The sequence below is a fragment of the Plutella xylostella genome, chromosome 16, assembly GCF_932276165.1.
Source record: "Plutella xylostella chromosome 16, ilPluXylo3.1, whole genome shotgun sequence".
Taxonomy (NCBI): domain Eukaryota; kingdom Metazoa; phylum Arthropoda; class Insecta; order Lepidoptera; family Plutellidae; genus Plutella; species Plutella xylostella.
In genome coordinates, this window is record NC_063996.1 from 2,130,953 (window position 1) to 2,149,855 (window position 18,903).

General features: G+C 38.3%; 1 protein-coding gene across 2 annotated transcripts; it reads left to right on the plus strand.

The window, feature by feature from the left end:
- The first annotated feature begins 4,710 nt into the window (after window positions 1-4,710).
- LOC105380479 (alpha-tocopherol transfer protein) lies at window positions 4,711-18,373 on the plus strand. 2 transcript variants are annotated; one of them, XM_038118748.2, is made up of 6 exons: window positions 4,711-4,863; window positions 10,837-11,079; window positions 11,852-11,989; window positions 15,125-15,248; window positions 16,692-16,920; window positions 17,619-18,373. In XM_038118748.2, the coding sequence occupies exons 2-6, from the start codon at window positions 10,844-10,846 to the stop codon at window positions 17,885-17,887; spliced, it is 996 nt and encodes a 331-aa protein (XP_037974676.1). In that variant the 5' UTR covers window positions 4,711-4,863; window positions 10,837-10,843; the 3' UTR covers window positions 17,888-18,373. The 2 variants fall into 2 exon arrangements, with proteins under 2 accessions (XP_037974676.1, XP_048482424.1); XM_048626467.1 differs by lacking the exon at window positions 4,711-4,863 and adding an exon at window positions 10,472-10,594.
- The last annotated feature ends 530 nt before the right edge of the window (window positions 18,374-18,903 follow it).

The window sequence follows — 18,903 nt, forward strand, 5'->3', positions numbered from 1 at the left end:
AGGTCTATTTCGGTGTTAATCATAATTAATTCACGAGCTAGACGGCAAATTTAAAATGGAAATTAGGTTGTGTCTGGTCCTACCCTTAGATTATTCACAAAGCACAGTCTGTGAAGTAAAAATGTATCATCTAAGAAGTATAAATTATGGGTGGTTTAATTTTCTATGAATACACTAAACGTTTACTTTCATAGGTAAATAAATTTTGAAGTAGGTAATCGATTTCGTTTGAATTTATATCAGTTCGGGCATAGTGTGAAAAGGTCTTTACGATAGGACGATAGCTAATAGATTCGCTCAAATAAGCTAATGGGTTTTGTCGGTGATAGCTAGGATAGCACACCTTGGGTAAATACGAATGCGCAGGTCATAAACCACCTTATTTCACGGGAAAAAGGACTATTTTCGACTGGTTTTGATTTTCAGAGCATTTCTATAACAAAGCTTTTTTCAGTTAACATTATTATTGTTCCGCTCCTAGTACCCACTAACAGAGTAAATTCAACTTTCATTTTATTTCATTGCTAAATTTTATTGGCAAAAGTGTGAGTACAATTAAACGGGCCTAAAAAAAACAATTTTCAATCCTTCACTCTACTACTATATTGAGGTTAACGTGCTATTGAGATTGATAAATAAATAATTGACCAAAGACTTTCAGTTAAATTTTAAACCGATAAAACGCACGGTACTTTTATCCCGTTCAACCCCTTATACAATAACATGTCGACTAAGGGCCGGTTTCACGATACTCGGTTAGATCATAACAAGGGATCAGTTCGTCAATGATACGTCATCTTCATAAAATATGAAATTCTTGACAGATGTGTCAAAAGTCAACAACGAATCCCTGGTTATGATCTAACCGAGTATCGCGAAACCGGGCCTTAGCCTTTCGTCTATGTCGTCTTTTTAAAATTGCTATTGACGACACTTATTAGAGACTTATGTTTTGACAAAAATGTCCTACCTAGACGCCATGCCTCGCCGACTCACACCTGGGGGTCACTCTATCTCTATAGTATAGAGATAGAGTCTATACTGACGAAAAACGAACGAACAAAAGCAGCAGTCGTGCAATCGCCACCTTTTAAACAATGAAGTGACCCCCCCTGACTCGCCCAGGGTCATGGCGGAGTCTTGTCTCAATTTCAGTAAAGTCCATTATTATAATTAGTATACCCACCTTCAGAGCCAGAGTTAGACTAACAATATACGAACAAGATGGTCAGTCACATACAAAAATAAAGCAAAAATCTCTCCGCATTTTGTTTACTGTAAGCCGTTTTTAGCTCAACCTAATGGCAACCACTATACTAATGAATAAAGTGGCTAATCTTCAAAGCAAACTAATTCAAAATAAGAGAGAGCTTAGTGGTGGAAGTGGAGTACTTATTGAATTTTTGTCGTGAGATTTCTTATGCACTGACTTTCCATCTATTCTATTATTTCTATTATCTGTGGGGGTCTATCTATCTATCTATCTATCATGGCGAGCTGATTTTCCGCATTTAGCCTCCAAGGTGGGCCATTATGCGTGAAATACCTATGGGGTGACTAGCTATTAAGCCACCCAAGCTCACGCCAGAAAGCCAGTAGACGACCTAGGTTGCTCATGGCTTCCCGGAGGGACCCCGGAGATCCGAGGATTTTTGATCGTAGTGTCTCCACGCCTTTGCAATGTAACAAGACATGGGAAGCTGTTTCATCTTCCTCCATGCAACTTCTGCAAAGAGGAGTTGTGGAGATTTTCATGCGATATAGGTGTTTATTTAACCGGCAGTGGCCTGTTATGGTACTTATCACGACACGTAAGTTTGCTCTGTCCAAGCATAATAATTTGCGTATTAGTTTAGTATTAATGAGTGGTACAAAAGCTTTTGTTTGTTTGCACTCGGCACTGTTACTCCAGAGATTGGTGTGGCATTCTGTCGTTCGGGAACGTAACCAAGAGCGAATTTGGTTGAAAGGGATCGGTACTATCGGCTCTGGGCCTATTGGTGCAGTGTCAGATCCCTTTCGTGCAAGTTCATCAGCAGCGTCGTTCCCCAGCGACCCGCTGTGCCCTTTTATCCACTGGAGGGTTATGTTATTGTTTTGTGAGGCAAGCGATTCTAGAGCTGAGTGACACTCTAGTACTAGCCCCGAAGTTATAGTTTTGCTAGACAAAGCTAGCAGAACTGCAGCACTATCAGATAGGATACGAATACGTTGATTCGTAACCTTTCTAGATTTGACTGCGTTAGCGGCCCGTGTAATAGCAACACATTCAGCCTGAAAGATTGTGTTGTATTTGCCTAGTGCCAGTGAAAAATGAATGTTTAGGTCATCCGAGTGGACACCAGCACCCGTACCTGACGTTTTTTTGGATCCATCAGTGTATATTCTCAGTTCATATATACTGGACTGATCTCTTGATTCTTCATGCAATTGAATGTTGTAGTGCCTATTAAATATATGGATAAGCGGAATTCGATCACCAATGGCTGCCATCATTGGTTGATGTTTTATGGCTTCCAACATAATGGATGTGTGTGACGCTGTTGAGTTATTTGCCCAGAGGCCAGCTGCTCTTAGTCTAAAAGCGGCGGCAGCTGCTTCCTGTTTCACCACGAGATGTAATGGTGAAAGGTCGAGAAGTACCTCGAGTGCGGCCGTGGGTGTTGATTTCATGCATCCTGTGATGGCTACACATGCAAGCCTTTGTAGCTTTTGCAGCTTGTTTTTTACTGAGCTAAGTTCTGTTCTGGGCCACCAGACTACAGAACCGTAAGTTATGGTAGGTCGTATGACAGCTTTGTACAGCCATAATGTTAATTTTTGTTTAAGGCCCCAGGTTTTTCCTAACATTCGCTTACACTGCCAGAAAGCGATCGTAGCCTGTTTTATTTTGTTATCGAGATGTTTATTCCAGTTCAACTTGTTATCTAGCGTTATGCCAAGATATTTCACTTCAGTTGAAAGTGTTAGTTGAGTACCAAATAATGTAGGCAAGCTCATGCTATTGAGTTTTCTCTTGTTAGTGAATAGGACTAATTCTGTTTTACTGGGATTGACTTTTAGTCGATACTCCCTGCACCATTGCTCGACAATCTTCATTGCGGCCTGCATAACGCTACAATGAAGGTTCTCGAATTTCCCACTAATGAGGATGGTGAGGTCATCTGCATAGCCGACTGTATAGAAGCCGCTGCTGTTGAGTCGTCTAAGGAGGTCGTCAACTACCAGATTCCACAGTAGAGGTGAAAGGACCCCGCCTTGAGGGCAGCCTTTAGCTACAATGCATCTGGTTGTCCCGTTTAGGTTGAGTTGTACTGCTCTTAACTTTAACATATTATTTATCCAACCCCGTAGAGTAGGATTACATTATATTTGGTTAAGGCAATGTTGATACTATCGAAGTTTGTTTTATCAAAGGCCCCTTCTATGTCTATAAAGGCACCTAGTGTTGATTCTTTGTTTGTTAGCGCACACTCAATTTTGTTCACTACGCTATGGAGTGCTGTTTCGGTCGATTTGCCAGCGATATAGGCATGTTGGCTGTTATGTAATGGTTTTTGTTTGAGATTATTATCTCGTATGTGTCTGTCACAAAGTCTTTCTAGGGTCTTTATCTGTGGGGGTGAAGTATCGCACTTGGCATACCCTCTAGGTCTAAACTGCCTTCCTAAGCTTGGACCATTTTCCTACCACGCTAGTCTGATGCGGGTTGGTGAAAGAAAGAAAGAAAGAAAAGAAAGAAAGAAAGAAAGAAACATTTATTTGACACACTGAACAATAAAAAACAGAAAGAAAAAGAATACTACAAAAAATTTATATGAAAAAAAACCAGAAAATAATACAAACAAACACGGTTGCTGTCCAGAGCGTCAAAAAGGCACCAGCTCAGCGTGTGCTGTGCCCAGAGAGGCCACAGCGCTGGTTTTCAGCTGGCGCTGGTGGGTTCACATATCTAGATTGATGTGCTAAATCTAGATATGTAGGTTTTTTCACTATGTTTTCCTGCACCGTAAGAGCGATGGTATATACATTGTACTTAAATTCAAAGAACTCATTGGTTCATGTCAGCGCTGGGATTCGAACCCGCATCTTACCCACTGAGCTACCACCGCTCCCATCCCACCCTACCTGACTCTCCATCTTGTTCGTATATTGTTAATCTAAGTACACCCACCTTCAGAGTCAGCGGAGCGCGGACAGACATTTCGGCGACACATCGAGTCAGCGGCGGTCACGGCCGCGAGCCTGCAGTTGGTACAGGCAGGGCATCGTAACTAGTCAGTTATTTTGTTATTTTATACAATAGAATAGAATATAGAATAGAATACGACTTTATTGGTCACCAAAATATGCAAAAATAACTTATAAACTAGGAACAATAAACAATAGGCGGCCTTATCGCTAAGAGCGATTTCTCACAGCCAACCTTGAATAGAAATGAATAAAAAAGGTGGAATAGGTACTGTCTACTAATAATATAACTAAATAAACCATACGTATAATACAATTTTTAAGTTATGATTTTGTTTATTCTCAATGCTAACCAAATTTATACTCCTTTTACCCTAATCTTACTTATAATGTTGTAAGCAAGCCACATGTTCACAAATATTACATTCTACCTTCTGGTTACTTACGTACGCCCGTGCTAACACGACTACTGCTATAATATCATTGATCGTATAAATTTATCTTTCGTATTCTATTAATTTGTAAACAAAAGCTATACTTATTTCACGGTGACAACAACCATTGAACGCACTGAACCGGCATTCAAAACCATAGAGTAAAGTAATAGTTTTAATTTCCCGCGTCAGTAGAGTGCGCGCGCGCAGGACTAGCGGTGCTCAGAGCTGTGGAGCGGTGAGTCTATGACTTGTTTTGTTTTTCTTTAACCTTCGACGGAAAAAGAGGGGTGTTATAAGTGTAACTTGTCTGTGTATTTGGTTGTGGTAGTGAAGCTCTCAAACGGCTGAACCGATTTAAGTTTTGTTTTTTAGGGTGATTAATAAATTGATAATGTTAAGTCGAGTGTTTTTTAACTTATTTTATCAAAACCATTCAAAAGTTATGCGAATTTTAGTGTTGAATGTCGGGAGTTTTATAACGTTGATTAATTTAGGTTGGGTTATTGTTGATGAGCTTTGTTTATGTTCTGATGAAATAATATAGACAAGTTAAAAGAGTATGATGTATGAGGTGTTGTATTTTATGACTCGTAATTCGTTGCAATTAACAATGTGGCAAAAATTAATGTGTACTCAAGCGCTACAATCGATTAGTCTTGATGCTGAAAATATTTTTTACAAGTCCGAGTTACGGGAGCTTTCATCGTAGAATACTGTTTTAATTTAAATATTTTTTAAAGGGTGTTTGTGTGAAATAAAAAATCTACATAATTTACCTGCTGAAAAAGAAGCTTTATAAAAAAAATATTCAAAGATATGAAGCACGTTTACGACAGAAAATTATGTAAGAACCACAGTACCTATTAAAAAAACCACCAACTTAAAAGTGTTTACTTAAATACATAAAAAAAAAACACGCACTCACGCCTTGTACTAATGTACTCCCTTGCGGGGTAGGCAGAGGTGCATTGCTGCACCCACTTTTCGCCAGAGTGTTATGTTAGTCCCATGTAATAGGGGGCGGGCCTATTGCCATTTTACGGGCACATCCAAGACCCGAGAACAAATATCTGTGTTTAAACAAATATCTGCCCCAGCCGGGAATCGAACCCGGGACCATCGGCTCAGTAGTCAGGGTCACTAACCACTACGCCATTCGGTCGTCGTTAAATACATACTTTTTAAAATAATCCAACTTTTGTTTGGTCAACTATAATACACCTTTGACAGAGTTTGCGCTATAAAAAGTAGGTAAGTACGTATAGTATTTCATTCATCATTATAAATTAATTAGGCACAAAGGTTCCCACATTAAATAATATGAGCTTTTACTTTTAATTCTGTATTCACTATCAATTTGGCCTTAAGAAAAAAGTTACAATATTATACGTGAGATTTCCGTTACCTTCATAAATGTTTTCGGACGTTACAAATGTTAGAATATCAATTAGACATTCTAGTATGTTACTTACTTATTTACTTAAAAATCTTTATTGTAGGTTGGAAGACACTTAACTCAATCGAACTTTATCGAACCCAGGACTTCTGGCACAAAAGGTAGTATCATATGCCATCCGGTAATCACAATCAATAAAACCATATCTACATAATATGCAAATTGAATAGGTACTAGTTATACTTACCTAGTAAAATTTCACCTTGAAGTATTATACAAATAAGTACCTACTTACATTATTAATTGTAACTATAACTTGTGTAACCAAATTAAGGAGTCGATTCATGGTGTTCACTAATATCTTGTAAAGTACTTAATTTGAAGGTTAGATAGCTTACATATTTGGTTTCGATTCTAACGTAATAAAGTTACTTACGTATTATTTTAAGTATTATTATAATATATCCTTATCTCTAAACTACTCTAAAGCATGCTTTATACTAGTAGAGTAGTACAGTGAGACATAGATAACTTTGCAAAAAAGTGCCAACACCAAATAAAGTATTAGGGCATTTTTATTATTATTCTTAATAAATTTCTGTAACTGACGTGGGACGTCTAACTCTTCTTTATTATGGCCTAGGCGTAGGCCTAATAAATTTCCCATTTGTTACGCGTTGCAAGGGATGTCGTACTTATCAAATTATCTTCTCGTGGTAATTTTACAGAAACCCATAGTAAAAAAATCTACATCGGTAAAAAATCTAGATTAACATTTAGAAATCGTTGACGTCATCTTTTTGTATGTTATTTTAAAGGTACTTACCTATATCCGTCAAATCTTATTACTATTACATCGGTTCACGACTCGCTCTGAATACTATGCGGGTTCCGGGTTCAAATCCTGCTTTTAGATTTGACTAAATATAGGCTGCATCGGTAATGTATAAAAATAGTGGTGCTTTGTTTACTTTAGTCGCAATCAGTTTCAAATAAAAATGAAATTGAGACAATAATTCATAGATTGGTTTGTCATGGAATTTACAGTCAATGCAACAATTTTAGTCCATATTGAAATTTGTTATTTTTAGCGAGTCACTTTCCAACTCTAGATCCAGACTAGTGCCTTTAGGAGACAGTATTAGAGTCAGTCTGGATGCATATTATTATAAAGTACAGAACAGTTGATACGTCAGTCAAGGGTGCTTCTTTCTTCTTCATAGATCTAATTAAAAACATCAAACCTATTTACTTGTCACATCTCATTTCAATTCATGCGATAATAACATGTTGTCTCATAAATAAATAGTATTGCAATACAAGTTCCAATCCGTACAGGAAGTGACCTCGCGCGAGGCCTTCCGAGTACGCACACTTCGTGAATTCACGGGCTGTTCCCGACTCATACTTTAAAACCCTATACTACGACGATTAATATTAAAAATGACTCCTTTTTACATAATTTTTTGGGGACATTTACGTACAAAACTATCTACGAACAATAAAAACACCGACACAATTTTTAAAACAAACTTTTAAATGTGTTTCTGATAGAGCTGGGAAAAAATCATAAATGCATAATAAGACATGTATTTTTATCAATTGCAAAATAGGTCAAGAACATATTAAGCCCTTCTTTTCATGGCGACTACAGGAATAGTCGAAATTGTATGCACATAAATCTACAACGTTCCACCGTACATACATTTATTCCTTGGAATAGTGATTTATTATACGTAGTTCATAGGTATTGTACTGTATATTATACTGAGGAAAGTTTTATTTGTACATGTTAGAGTCTTTCTTTATTTATATACTATAATCAAATATTACAGTATATTTATATTTGTAAAGTACAAAATCAAAACTAAACTAATTTCATTATCAAAAACCGTTTAAATCATGTGTCTCTTCGATTAATATGTATCTAACTAAACATATGAGGTACCTATTTATTTATTTATGGTGAGATTCGGCGATCTGCTCACTTACAATGAATCCTAACTAATATTATAAATGCGAAAGTAACTGTGTCTGTCTGTCTGTCTGTCTGTATGTCTGTCTGTCTGTCTGTTACTCTTTCACGCCAAAACTACTGAACGGATTTGAATGAAATTTGGTATACATACGGTTAAGACCCTGGGAAAGAACATAGGCTACTTTTTATCCCGGAATTCCCACGGGAAAACTTCTTAAGGCGAAGCGAAGCGCGCGGGAACAGCTAGTTTTACATAATCACATAGAGGGAGTCACGTTTATAAGTCAAGATTCTAGACCTATTACTGATATTGTTTAACCTAGGTCTGACGCCATCGTATCCGTACTAACATAGTTACAGGTCAAATATTCATAAGATAGATACTGTAATAATCTGTTTCCAATAAAAACATTATTGATCATTCACACAGCACGTAATAGTTAACACTTATCTGCTTATTTACTAGATCTAGGTATAATATAGGTGCAGGAAATTCATATTTCTTGTTTCAGCCTTATAAATAGGTAGTTGTTTAGATAATTAATACGCTATCATGATGTGGTGTTTCTCGAATTTAGACGGTTTATCCAACACAAAGAGTCGAAGTTTCAGTATCAAGATGAAGCTTGCAAGACTCTTGTAAACTGACAGTTAATTCTATGAATTCGGGGGTTAGATGATTACAAATTTCATTTTATTACTTACTTTTCAAAATCACTCGAAGCAAAAATTAAAAAGTACCAGTATCGTTTCATTATGCTCCACAATAATGGTCCTTAAGTGTACATTTTTTAAAAGCGTATCAAAATATTAACAAATAATAACGTTTTTTTTTTCAATTTTATAATTAAATGTTTTTTTAAATGGTGTCGACATGAGGGTGGAACTTTTTCATTGCTCGCGTTTGTAGGTATAAGCCTTATTTTAAAATACCAAATACCGATAAGTTGCTCTTATTTACATATACATGCGAAAACATGAAGTTTAAATATCAATGACCTAAACTTCTGTCATCATCATAACCTTTCACGTCCCCACTGCTGGGGCACGGGTCTCCTTCCAATGAAGGAAGGGTTTTAGGCCTAGTCCACCACTCTGGCCTAGTGCGGGTTGGTAAACCCAACACAAGCAAGCTTGTGTTGAGAGAGTTGTCGGGTAAGTGGGCAACCCGACTGTCAGATATTTTTCAAGCCACCCGAAGGCCTCTGACTAGGCTTCGGCAGCAACCGGGACCCACGGCTTAACGTGCCGTCCGAAGCACGGAAGCGTCCAGAAAAGAACCACTTGAAATCGGTCACCCATCCAATGGCTGACCACACCAGTGGTTGCTTAACCTCAGTGATCAGTTACGATCACTGAAGCCCGCTCGTCTACGGACGCTTCTAAAAACCTATAACCATAAAAGTCAATTTTATCCTTGTTGTAAATTTAAAATACGCTCTATGAATTTGAGGATAGGTGTGTTATCGCGATTTAAGAAACATGAATCTATATAAATGTATGGCTTAAATCGAGAGGACTTGAATACCTAAGCAAAAGGATACTTGCTACAGTTTGACCTATAAACAGAATATTTCCTAAAACCACAACACACCTTGACATTACCGTATTCGTGAGGTTCCGGAGGCGTGTTGCAATTGCCATCTCGAGTAGAAAGGTTGAAGGAATAATAGCTAGAAATATCAGCCTCAAACATTCCTAGACCGACTAAGTAAGTATGATTTGTGATTGAATGCGCCTCTGCGTAGGATAGATTCCATGCCATTTGCATATAGGGTGGTAGACGAACAAAATTGATTTGGATGTGGATGGCAAGCTTTAATGAAGAAACTTACTTACTTATTAATCACTTATTTTAGAATACCTAGTTATAAGGTCAACTAACTGCTATAAATATGAGCTTATAGTTAAACTGTTTTGGTTGTATCAATATAAAATGTATGATTTAATTTGTTTCAATTTGAATATAGGATTTTAATGGATGTACCTAATAAATTTTAATTAACAGCAGTCATCGAACCCACTACAGTAAGTTAAATACTCAATAATAGTAGGTTTGCAAATCATAAATCAAATATTGAACTACAACTCGAATCGAGCATTTTCCTTATCAAAAATGGAACCTTAAATCCGAGTAAATATTAAATGAATAATTAATGAGACAAAATCAAATATGTGTCTACGTTTTTGAAAGTATGTTTAATTCAACGAACTAGGATCCTGGATCAAAGTATTATTTATTTTAACACAATACTGCTGTAAAAAGGCGTAAATAGCCACTATGGGATAAAAAAGCGCGGTGGAACTCAGTAGTTTAAGCGCCCGCGCCTGACATGTACGGTCAGGTGCAAAGAAACCTGACCCCCCTCTCATACCAACAATGCTTCTGAGGGGGGTCAGGTTTATCTGCCCCTTACTTTGTACCTTTGAATCTTTGAGTTATTTTAATTTAAGTACCTTCAATGTACATCGCTGCCATATCGCTTTTACGGTGAAGGAAAACATCGTGAGGATACTTGCATATCTAGATGTGTAGGTACCCTAAGTGCATAGTACTCATTCAAAACGGAGATACGGCTCGCGACCTATCACGTAAGTATAAATGTACTGTGAAAAGCGAATGAGAGCCGAGACTTTATCCGTTACGCCACCACGATTCACCTAAAGCTGCGTACAGACCGGCCCAACGAACGCCCAACGAACACCCAACGATGGATATTTATCATACATAATACAGGGCAGATTGCAGCAACGAAGGTCAACGAAACCCGTTCGTTGGCGTTCGTTGGGCCGGTCTGTACGCATCTTAACGTGTCCTTAATGTCTGATTCCAGGTTCAAGATGAAGGCCGCAGCGTCGTTCGGCGAACGATGGGCGCGCGAGCATCTGACGCGACCAATCACAGACGAGGAGCTGGTGATCCTCGACCTGTTCCCCTCCACCTGCGGGGGCGACGCGGGGGAGGCGGGGCGGCGGGCACGGAGGTACTACCAGGCGCGCGGGCCGGCCGGCCTGGCTGAACTCTGGCATAATAGGTGCCCTGATGATGAGGAGATCCTGTCCAGCTGTCAGGACGCGTGAGTGAGCTTTTCCACATTTTTTCCATCAGTCTTTTATTTACCCAAAAGTTGCCTGGAACAGACTGTGTTTACATTTATGTTAAGTCATATCCAATATCGTATTATATTGTGCGGGAAACAGTACATTACGAAACAAAGAATGAATAAAATGATGCTGTCCATCGCGTCAAAAAGGCAACAGCTTAGCATGTGCTGTAGAAAATAAGGCCACAGCGCTGGTTTTGATTTAAAGTGCAAGAATGTATCTTTGATCAGAAATCACTCTGCCAATAAAGGTTATGAAAATTGAGTGCAGCAATCCCAATGAATCCTTTATCGTTGCAGTCAGTAATTTATGAAGATATTCTGGCATTTATCCAAAGGTGTGTGATGAATGCCAGAAGATATTCAATAAACAATACGAACACCAATAAAAGAGATAACCGATACGATTGTTAAGATTATAATATTATCGTCTACTTAACATGTGCTAGTGACGGAATGGGTCATCTCTTCTACGCCCTAAAAAATCGGGATCTCGGGTGTTGAAATCCAGCCCTCAGATAATTCTAGACAGAGTGTATATATAGATATATATACCTCAGCTATTGCAACACCCAGGCTTGCTGCTCCAGTTTACTCAGGAGCTAGGCTGGCTGAGTTTAAATTATTAATAATAACTATGTACAAAGGTTCCACTCGAGAGAGCCACGTACAGGAACTTCGCCCCCTCTCTGAATAGAAAAATAGAATAGAATATGTACCTTACTTTTCCTATTGCGCATTTCAGATACATAGTGCCACTCAAAGCCCGGAGTGTGGGAGGAAGACGCATCACTATTGTCCGCATGCCAGCGCCTACCGCTTTGGATAGACCACTTTCCGCTAAGGCGTTGTTGGCCCGCTGGCTTATGATCTTAGACATAAGGTACAGTTTCCTTTAAGTATACAGGATGTTGCAAAAAGGGTATACTGAACCGAAACCACGTAGGATTCTGCAAGATGTAAGCCAGAAGAATGAAATCAGAATGTCAAAATTCGCAGAAAAAAAGCATTATCCATAATAAAAAGTCACATAATGGCCAACAAAGTTTCTATAGAAATGATATTTTTTTCGCGAATTTTGACATTCTGATTTCATTTTCGGGCTTAAATATAAAACATGCTGCACAAGTATACATGTGTCGGCTTAGTTATAACCCTTTTTGCAACACCCTGTATATTATGATTATTATGAACTATTCCATTTCCTCTAAAACATTCCCATCCGCTTGGAAAGATGCTCAAGTCACTCCCTTGCCCAAGAAATCCAATCCATCTCTTGCTGACTTCCGTCCTATTTCCATCCTTCCCTTCCTTTCCAAGGTACTCGAACGTCTGGTCCATTACCAGCTGAATGCATTCCTAGTGCGAAACAACTTAATGAATCCGTACCAATCTGGGTTCCGCCCGGGACATAGCACTGTAACGGCCTTAGTGAAAATCACTGACGACGTTCGTCAGGGTATGGAGAATGGTGAGCTGACGGTGCTGTCACTACTCGATTTTAGCAATGCCTTCAATACAGTCGATTATGACATACTATTGGGGATATTGCGCTCTCTTAATGTATCTCCAACGGTAATTGACTGGTTTCATAGTTTCTTGCACGGGCGCCGGCAGCGAATCCGTATTGAGGAGTCATTCTCTCTATGGTGCAGCACAACGGCCGGAGTCCCGCAAGGTGGCGTGTTGTCCCCTCTTCTCTTTGCCATATTTATTAACAGTATTTCTAATCACTTATCTTCTTCCTACCACCTTTATGCAGATGATCTACAAATATACAGCCATGCGCCTTTATCAGATCTCTCCGTTGCAATCAACAGAACAAATACTGACCTAGAACATATTTTGACGTGGAGCAGTGACTTCGGCCTAAGAGTCAATCCGACTAAAACCCAGGTGATCATTCTTGGCAGCCCTAGATTTATTTCCATGATTGACTTCGATTCCCTTCCACCAGTTTTTTTGATGGTGTACATATAGAGTGGAGTAAAGAAGTTAAAAACTTGGGGGTGTATCTGGACAGATCCATGACATGGAAAAAGCAGCTGGAAGTAGTTAGTAGAAAGATGTTTGCTTCAGCAGGTTCACTTCGCAGATTGCGGAATTTCTTGCCCACTTCCACCAAAATTGAGCTTTCTCAGTCTTTACTTCTACCTATTTTAGATTATGCCGATTCTTGCTATCCAGATTTAACTGAGGAGCAGTTAAATAAGCTTGAGCGACTCCAAAATTTTTCTATACGGTTTATATTTGGCTTACGCAAATATGACCATGTTTCCGACTTTCGCGCGAAACTCAAGTGGCTCCCTATTCGTCTTCGTCGCAATGCCCACATTCTTTCACTTTTATATTCCATACTTTTTAACCCAACATACCCCGCTTACTTAAAAGAACGCTTTCAGCTTCGTTGTGAATCTCACAACCTGACACTGCGCTCTACCCACAATCTCCGCCTTAATATCCCTCCTAATACCACTAAATTCTTCAGTTCTTCTTACACAGTACGCGCTATCACTTTGTGGAATGATCTTCCTTCAAAAATCCGACAAGCACCAACTCTGGAAACCTTTAAGAGAATGGTGAAGGAACACTACCTTAAATCAACTGTTTAGCTGTTATCAGATCATTAAATATGTATTAAAAATCATGTATGTAGGTATAATATGTATGATATGTATGTGTATGTATATGATGTATGTATGTATATGTATATATGTGTTTGTATATATTTATATATGTATTATATTGTATATAATTGTGTATTATAATACATGTAGTAGGCGTATGTACTTGTGTGTATTTTTTATTTATTTTTTGCTTATATTTAGTGTGTAGTAGATAATAATAACTTAAATTATACTATATTCCTTGATTAAGTACACTGTACCCCTTTTATATCTCTAGTCCATCCATCCAAAGGTTGTCTGGAAGAGATCGCTATAAGCGATAAGACCGCCTTTTGTACCCTAGTTAAGTGTCTATGTAAAATTGTTAATCATTCCTTGGTGTACAAATAAAGAGTACTCTATCTATCTATCTATCTATGATCTCACCTGTGAGTTCTTTGCTTTATAATATTGAGAGTTATTGTAATGCTAACTTTAAGAGTCAGTGATATGGTTCAGTGTTGCGTGAATGAGTCTTTTGTTTGATTGATATGGATCAGTGCGCTGGAGTGGGTCTTGACCTTTACCATTGAAAGTCTCAATGTTCTGTTGTTAGTTGTTACTCTTGGATAGGTGCCAATTAGGAATGCGTGGTAATTCCTAGTTTAGCTAGAAATAACTTTATCTATAGACAATACATATTGGCGTAGGTACTGATCTGTATTTCTGCCTAATATAGTTTTATTTACTCACATTCATTATTGTACCTACTTTTAATGAATATAGATTAGGAAATTCAGACGACCGAATGGCCTAGTGGTTAGTGACCCTGACTACTCCCGGCGACTAGCCGAAGGTCCCGGGTTCGATTCCCGGCTGGGGCAGATATTTGTTTAAACACAAATATTTGTTCTCGGGTCTTGGATGTGCCCGTAAAATGGCAATAGGCCCGCCCCTATTACATTGGGACTAACATAACACTCTGGCGAAAAGTGGGTGCAGCAATGCATCTCTGCCTACCCCGCAAGGGAGTACATTAGTACAAGGCGTGAGTGTGTAGATAAGGAAATTCAAGTACATAGTGTTTTGATACTCTTTGGGAGAGGCCTATGTCCAGCAGTGTAACATTACAATAATGATGGTGGATAATATTTCCCCTACGAGATAGCCAGGACATAAGCAGAAAATCTAACCTTCTCCTAATACCCTGACTAACTTTTGAATGGCTATGATGATTTTGTTAAAATATGGCTTAGAACCCTCGGGGTAACACTACCTACAAAATAATAAAAGAAAATTGGCTCAGTCGTTTGGGAGCAACTCTACCACAGACAGTTAGGTACGTTAAACTTATAACACCCCTCTTTTTTATCGGGGGTTAAAACAGTAATATCAGATTCCTCTACTTCCAGATTGCGAGAGGACCCGACTCCTGGCGAGGAGGTGGTGTTCATCGACGTGTGCGACCTGCAGCCCGCGCACCTCAAGAACCACTTCCGAGGCACCTACTGGAAGGACTTCCACCAGCTCATGAAGGTAATGCAGCAATGTTCATATATTATCTATTGTTTTTATATTGAGTACCTATGTCTCTCGCACATTTCCGATATTGACAGACTTAGATCATGGGTCATTGTTAGGACCAATAGCAACTCAGCACCTAATAAATTACGTAGTTATATTACGTGAACTAATAACACAGTAATAATTCCGGTACTCTTCTGTTAAAAAAAATTGAGTCTAATAGTTGCAGCTATGCAAGGTCCATTCCATAGAATCAAACAATGGCAGAAGATACGATAAAGGCAAGTTGGCATCTTGATGTAGTAATTTTCATCAAAGAAATACAAAGAGTAAAATGGCATAAAAAATAAACAAATAAAAACTTAAGTTCACAACCGTGAAATCAGCGATGGGAAAAACTACTAACCCTGAAAATATCTTATCATGATATTCACGAAAAATAATAAACAACCAATTCAAATTCAAATATTTTATTGCCATCAAGTGTTTAAAGATCTTAAAATAAAATAGTAGGTACTTACAACTTGATGCCCACAGTGGGCACTGCAAATACACTTAAAGTAGTAGGATATATAATTACTTAATATTGAATTTGAAGTGATAAACAATAACCTTTATTAGAGGGAAAAAATATTTGTTCGAAAAATCTAATTTTGTAAGCTTGACCTAACCAAAGTTAATACCCCGATAGTGAAATCGAATGTTACAAACCAGAGTGTATGTTTCACTGACACGATACCGCAACAGTATGTTAACATTAACATCACTAATTAGAATTTCACTCATGGGATTTCGTCAGAGAGGAACAATGGTAGATGAGAGAATGTAGACCAAATGTAGTAAATTGTAAGTGAGGAAAGTGACAAGTATGTGAGATAGATAGGTGAGAGTTGGTTGATATAGCATGTGAAACATATCAAGGTGTAATAAATATTTGTACGGCACGTTACTATTATAAACTTTATTCTGTAGCTTACGTTTTTCTTGTACACCGCACCGGACCTACCTTTAAAAATTCAGTAATTAGGGTGGAACATCCAATAATGACAATGCGCCAGTAATTGACCACCTTCCTCTACAATTCCAATATTTCAGTTCATCGGCTATGGGGCGTTGCACACTAATGACGTATGTTAATTATCCCAGTAGGCAAACTGTTAGCCGCTGACTGAGCCAACGGTAGCGGCACATCGTTTGCTAGTTTTGAACTCACTCTACGCAGTTTGCAGCGTTACGTTACGCGTAACTATAATAAAATATAATATAACAAAGTACTCAGTTTAAAATTTCTTATGAACGTCAATTTATTACAAACAGTTTGGATAAGGGGCTTTGTCTTTGGAGAAGAATGGATGCAAGAAACTTCTGAGCCATCTTTTCAAATTAATCCATCTTTCAACTGTGTTACTAAAGCTACCTCTATTCCATTATTGACAAACCACCACCAACTTCCAGAACACCTACCCGCTCCGCTTCGCCTCAGTCCACGTGATCAACACGCACCGGCTGAAGACCATGTCTCTCCTCCTCCTCCACATCGGGCTCTACCCGTGGCGCCGCACCGTGGTCCAGAAGCACGCTGACGGAGACCAGATCAACCACGTGATGGGACTGGACCACTTTCCGGAGGAAGGCCTGCCCTACGAGTATGGGGGGAAGGCTGGGTCCATGAAGGATCTTAATGGTATGTGCGGTTTGCTTGGAGTATTCTGGCTTGCTTTAACTTCTCATACGATATCATTATGTGGCGATTGTGGCGACCCACGACAGGGTTCAGACAAAGTTAAGAAAACTGAAAGATGTGAAATTTGAGGTCTCTGGGTCTTAAAAGGTTATGACAAAGTTAATCTGTTTTCCTATATAATAAGGTGTTCTGATGTTGATATTTTAGTGTCGGGTGGGCATGTTAAATAGTCAAGTCTCAGGCAACTAAAACTTAATCAGAACAATTTCTTATCATAACTAGCTACAGGCCTTCCGTAGTAGTTGGCAGCACTTTCTATGATGGATGACCACACTTGCTAAGCATAAAATGCTGCAAAATTTGGCTGCAATTTATCACATTGAGTCCTAATGATGAAATCGTCATAAACCACATTAAAATAAAACTGGATGCAGCATAGGTGCCCATCATAATAATCCTTTGAACTCTGAAAACAGAGATAGCGGTAGTTATGAATATAAATATTGCTATGCCCTGCAAGGACCTATGTTAAGGATACTACTGCGTAGATATAGTACATAGATTTAAGAACAGTGTAACACCAACATACCTAGTTGAAATAAATACATTAATATTAATAAATAATAGGCAGTCATAAAGCAGTCTATTTTTTGTTGGTGGTAACCCTTAAACTAACAATCCTTTTATTTCCTTCACAGACGAATGGACAAAAAAGCTGCTCACAAACTCAAAATGGCTCCACACGGAGGAAAGGAAATACTACCACACGGAACTAAAACCGGAAGTGAAAACACGGACGCGGCACAAAAGTGCAGTCAGAAACCTGCGCAGTAGCATCGGATCCTACAACATGATTACCAGAACACACTCGTGTAGGTCTCTTCATGCTCATGATGACCTGGATGAGGGACTGTATGGAGCCTATAGGACACTGAAGATCAGTTATGATAGGGACTTTTATGTGTGATTCGGTTGTGGTGACTGGCATGATTTTGTAGCATTGTGTTCAATTCAAAGCAGTTCTGTTTTGGACACGAGCGTCCTCCATGTCTGAAACCATCGTTTTTCAGGCGTATTGGAGATCGGTTGATGGCCATCAGAGGTTTAGGTGGAGTGGTGGACTGCTGTGGTGTGCCTCCCTGAGTGTATGGGATTGGGCTATTGAAAATATAAGCAATGGAGAGTTTTTCTGTAAATACATTTCATACATTTCTTTTAAACAAAAGTTAAGGATATTTTTAATAAAATCGATTTGCCTAAGTACATAATAATAACAATAAACATCTTGTAAAAAGGCCTGCCTAAAAACTATATAAAACTAATCACCACTAAGTACCTACCGAAGTAAATTGAAGATATGAGCCAGATCGCCACCGTCACTAGGGAAGGTTCCCAAAAGGCCGGCTGCGTTCCTCTCTGTAATATGATATAATAATAAAAATAATAGGTAATGTAAAAAAAAAATTTAGTATTAAGGTAATCATATTTTGTATATTATATTATTATATAGTATATTCTAATAAGTTAGGCTCGAAGTCTGAAATTCGACACTACTGAACTCTGACAAAACATTACGAGTATTTCGACATTAAATGATGATGGGCACCAATATATATGGAAGCTGGGACCAGCACCAATAGAAATGAGTGATACGTCGTTGAAAAGGTATTTTTTTGCAGAATATGAATAACGGAAGCGCTAGTCTTGATTTACTGTCCAATTAGAGTAATCGTACCTTGAAAGATTTTATATTTTATTTCTGTAATTTTAATTAGTTTGTTAGTTTTTCACATTCATTTTTAATTTTTATAACAAAATGATCATATTTCATATAATATTATATTTGTTTATTATCTCAGTAAATAAAACCAGTTGAAAGTAATTTCTCCAATTTCAATAATACGGGTTTACGTGTATTACGCCCAACTGTCATCAGTAGAGAGAGTGCAATGCCATAGAAAAATACTTCCTTCCGACGAATAT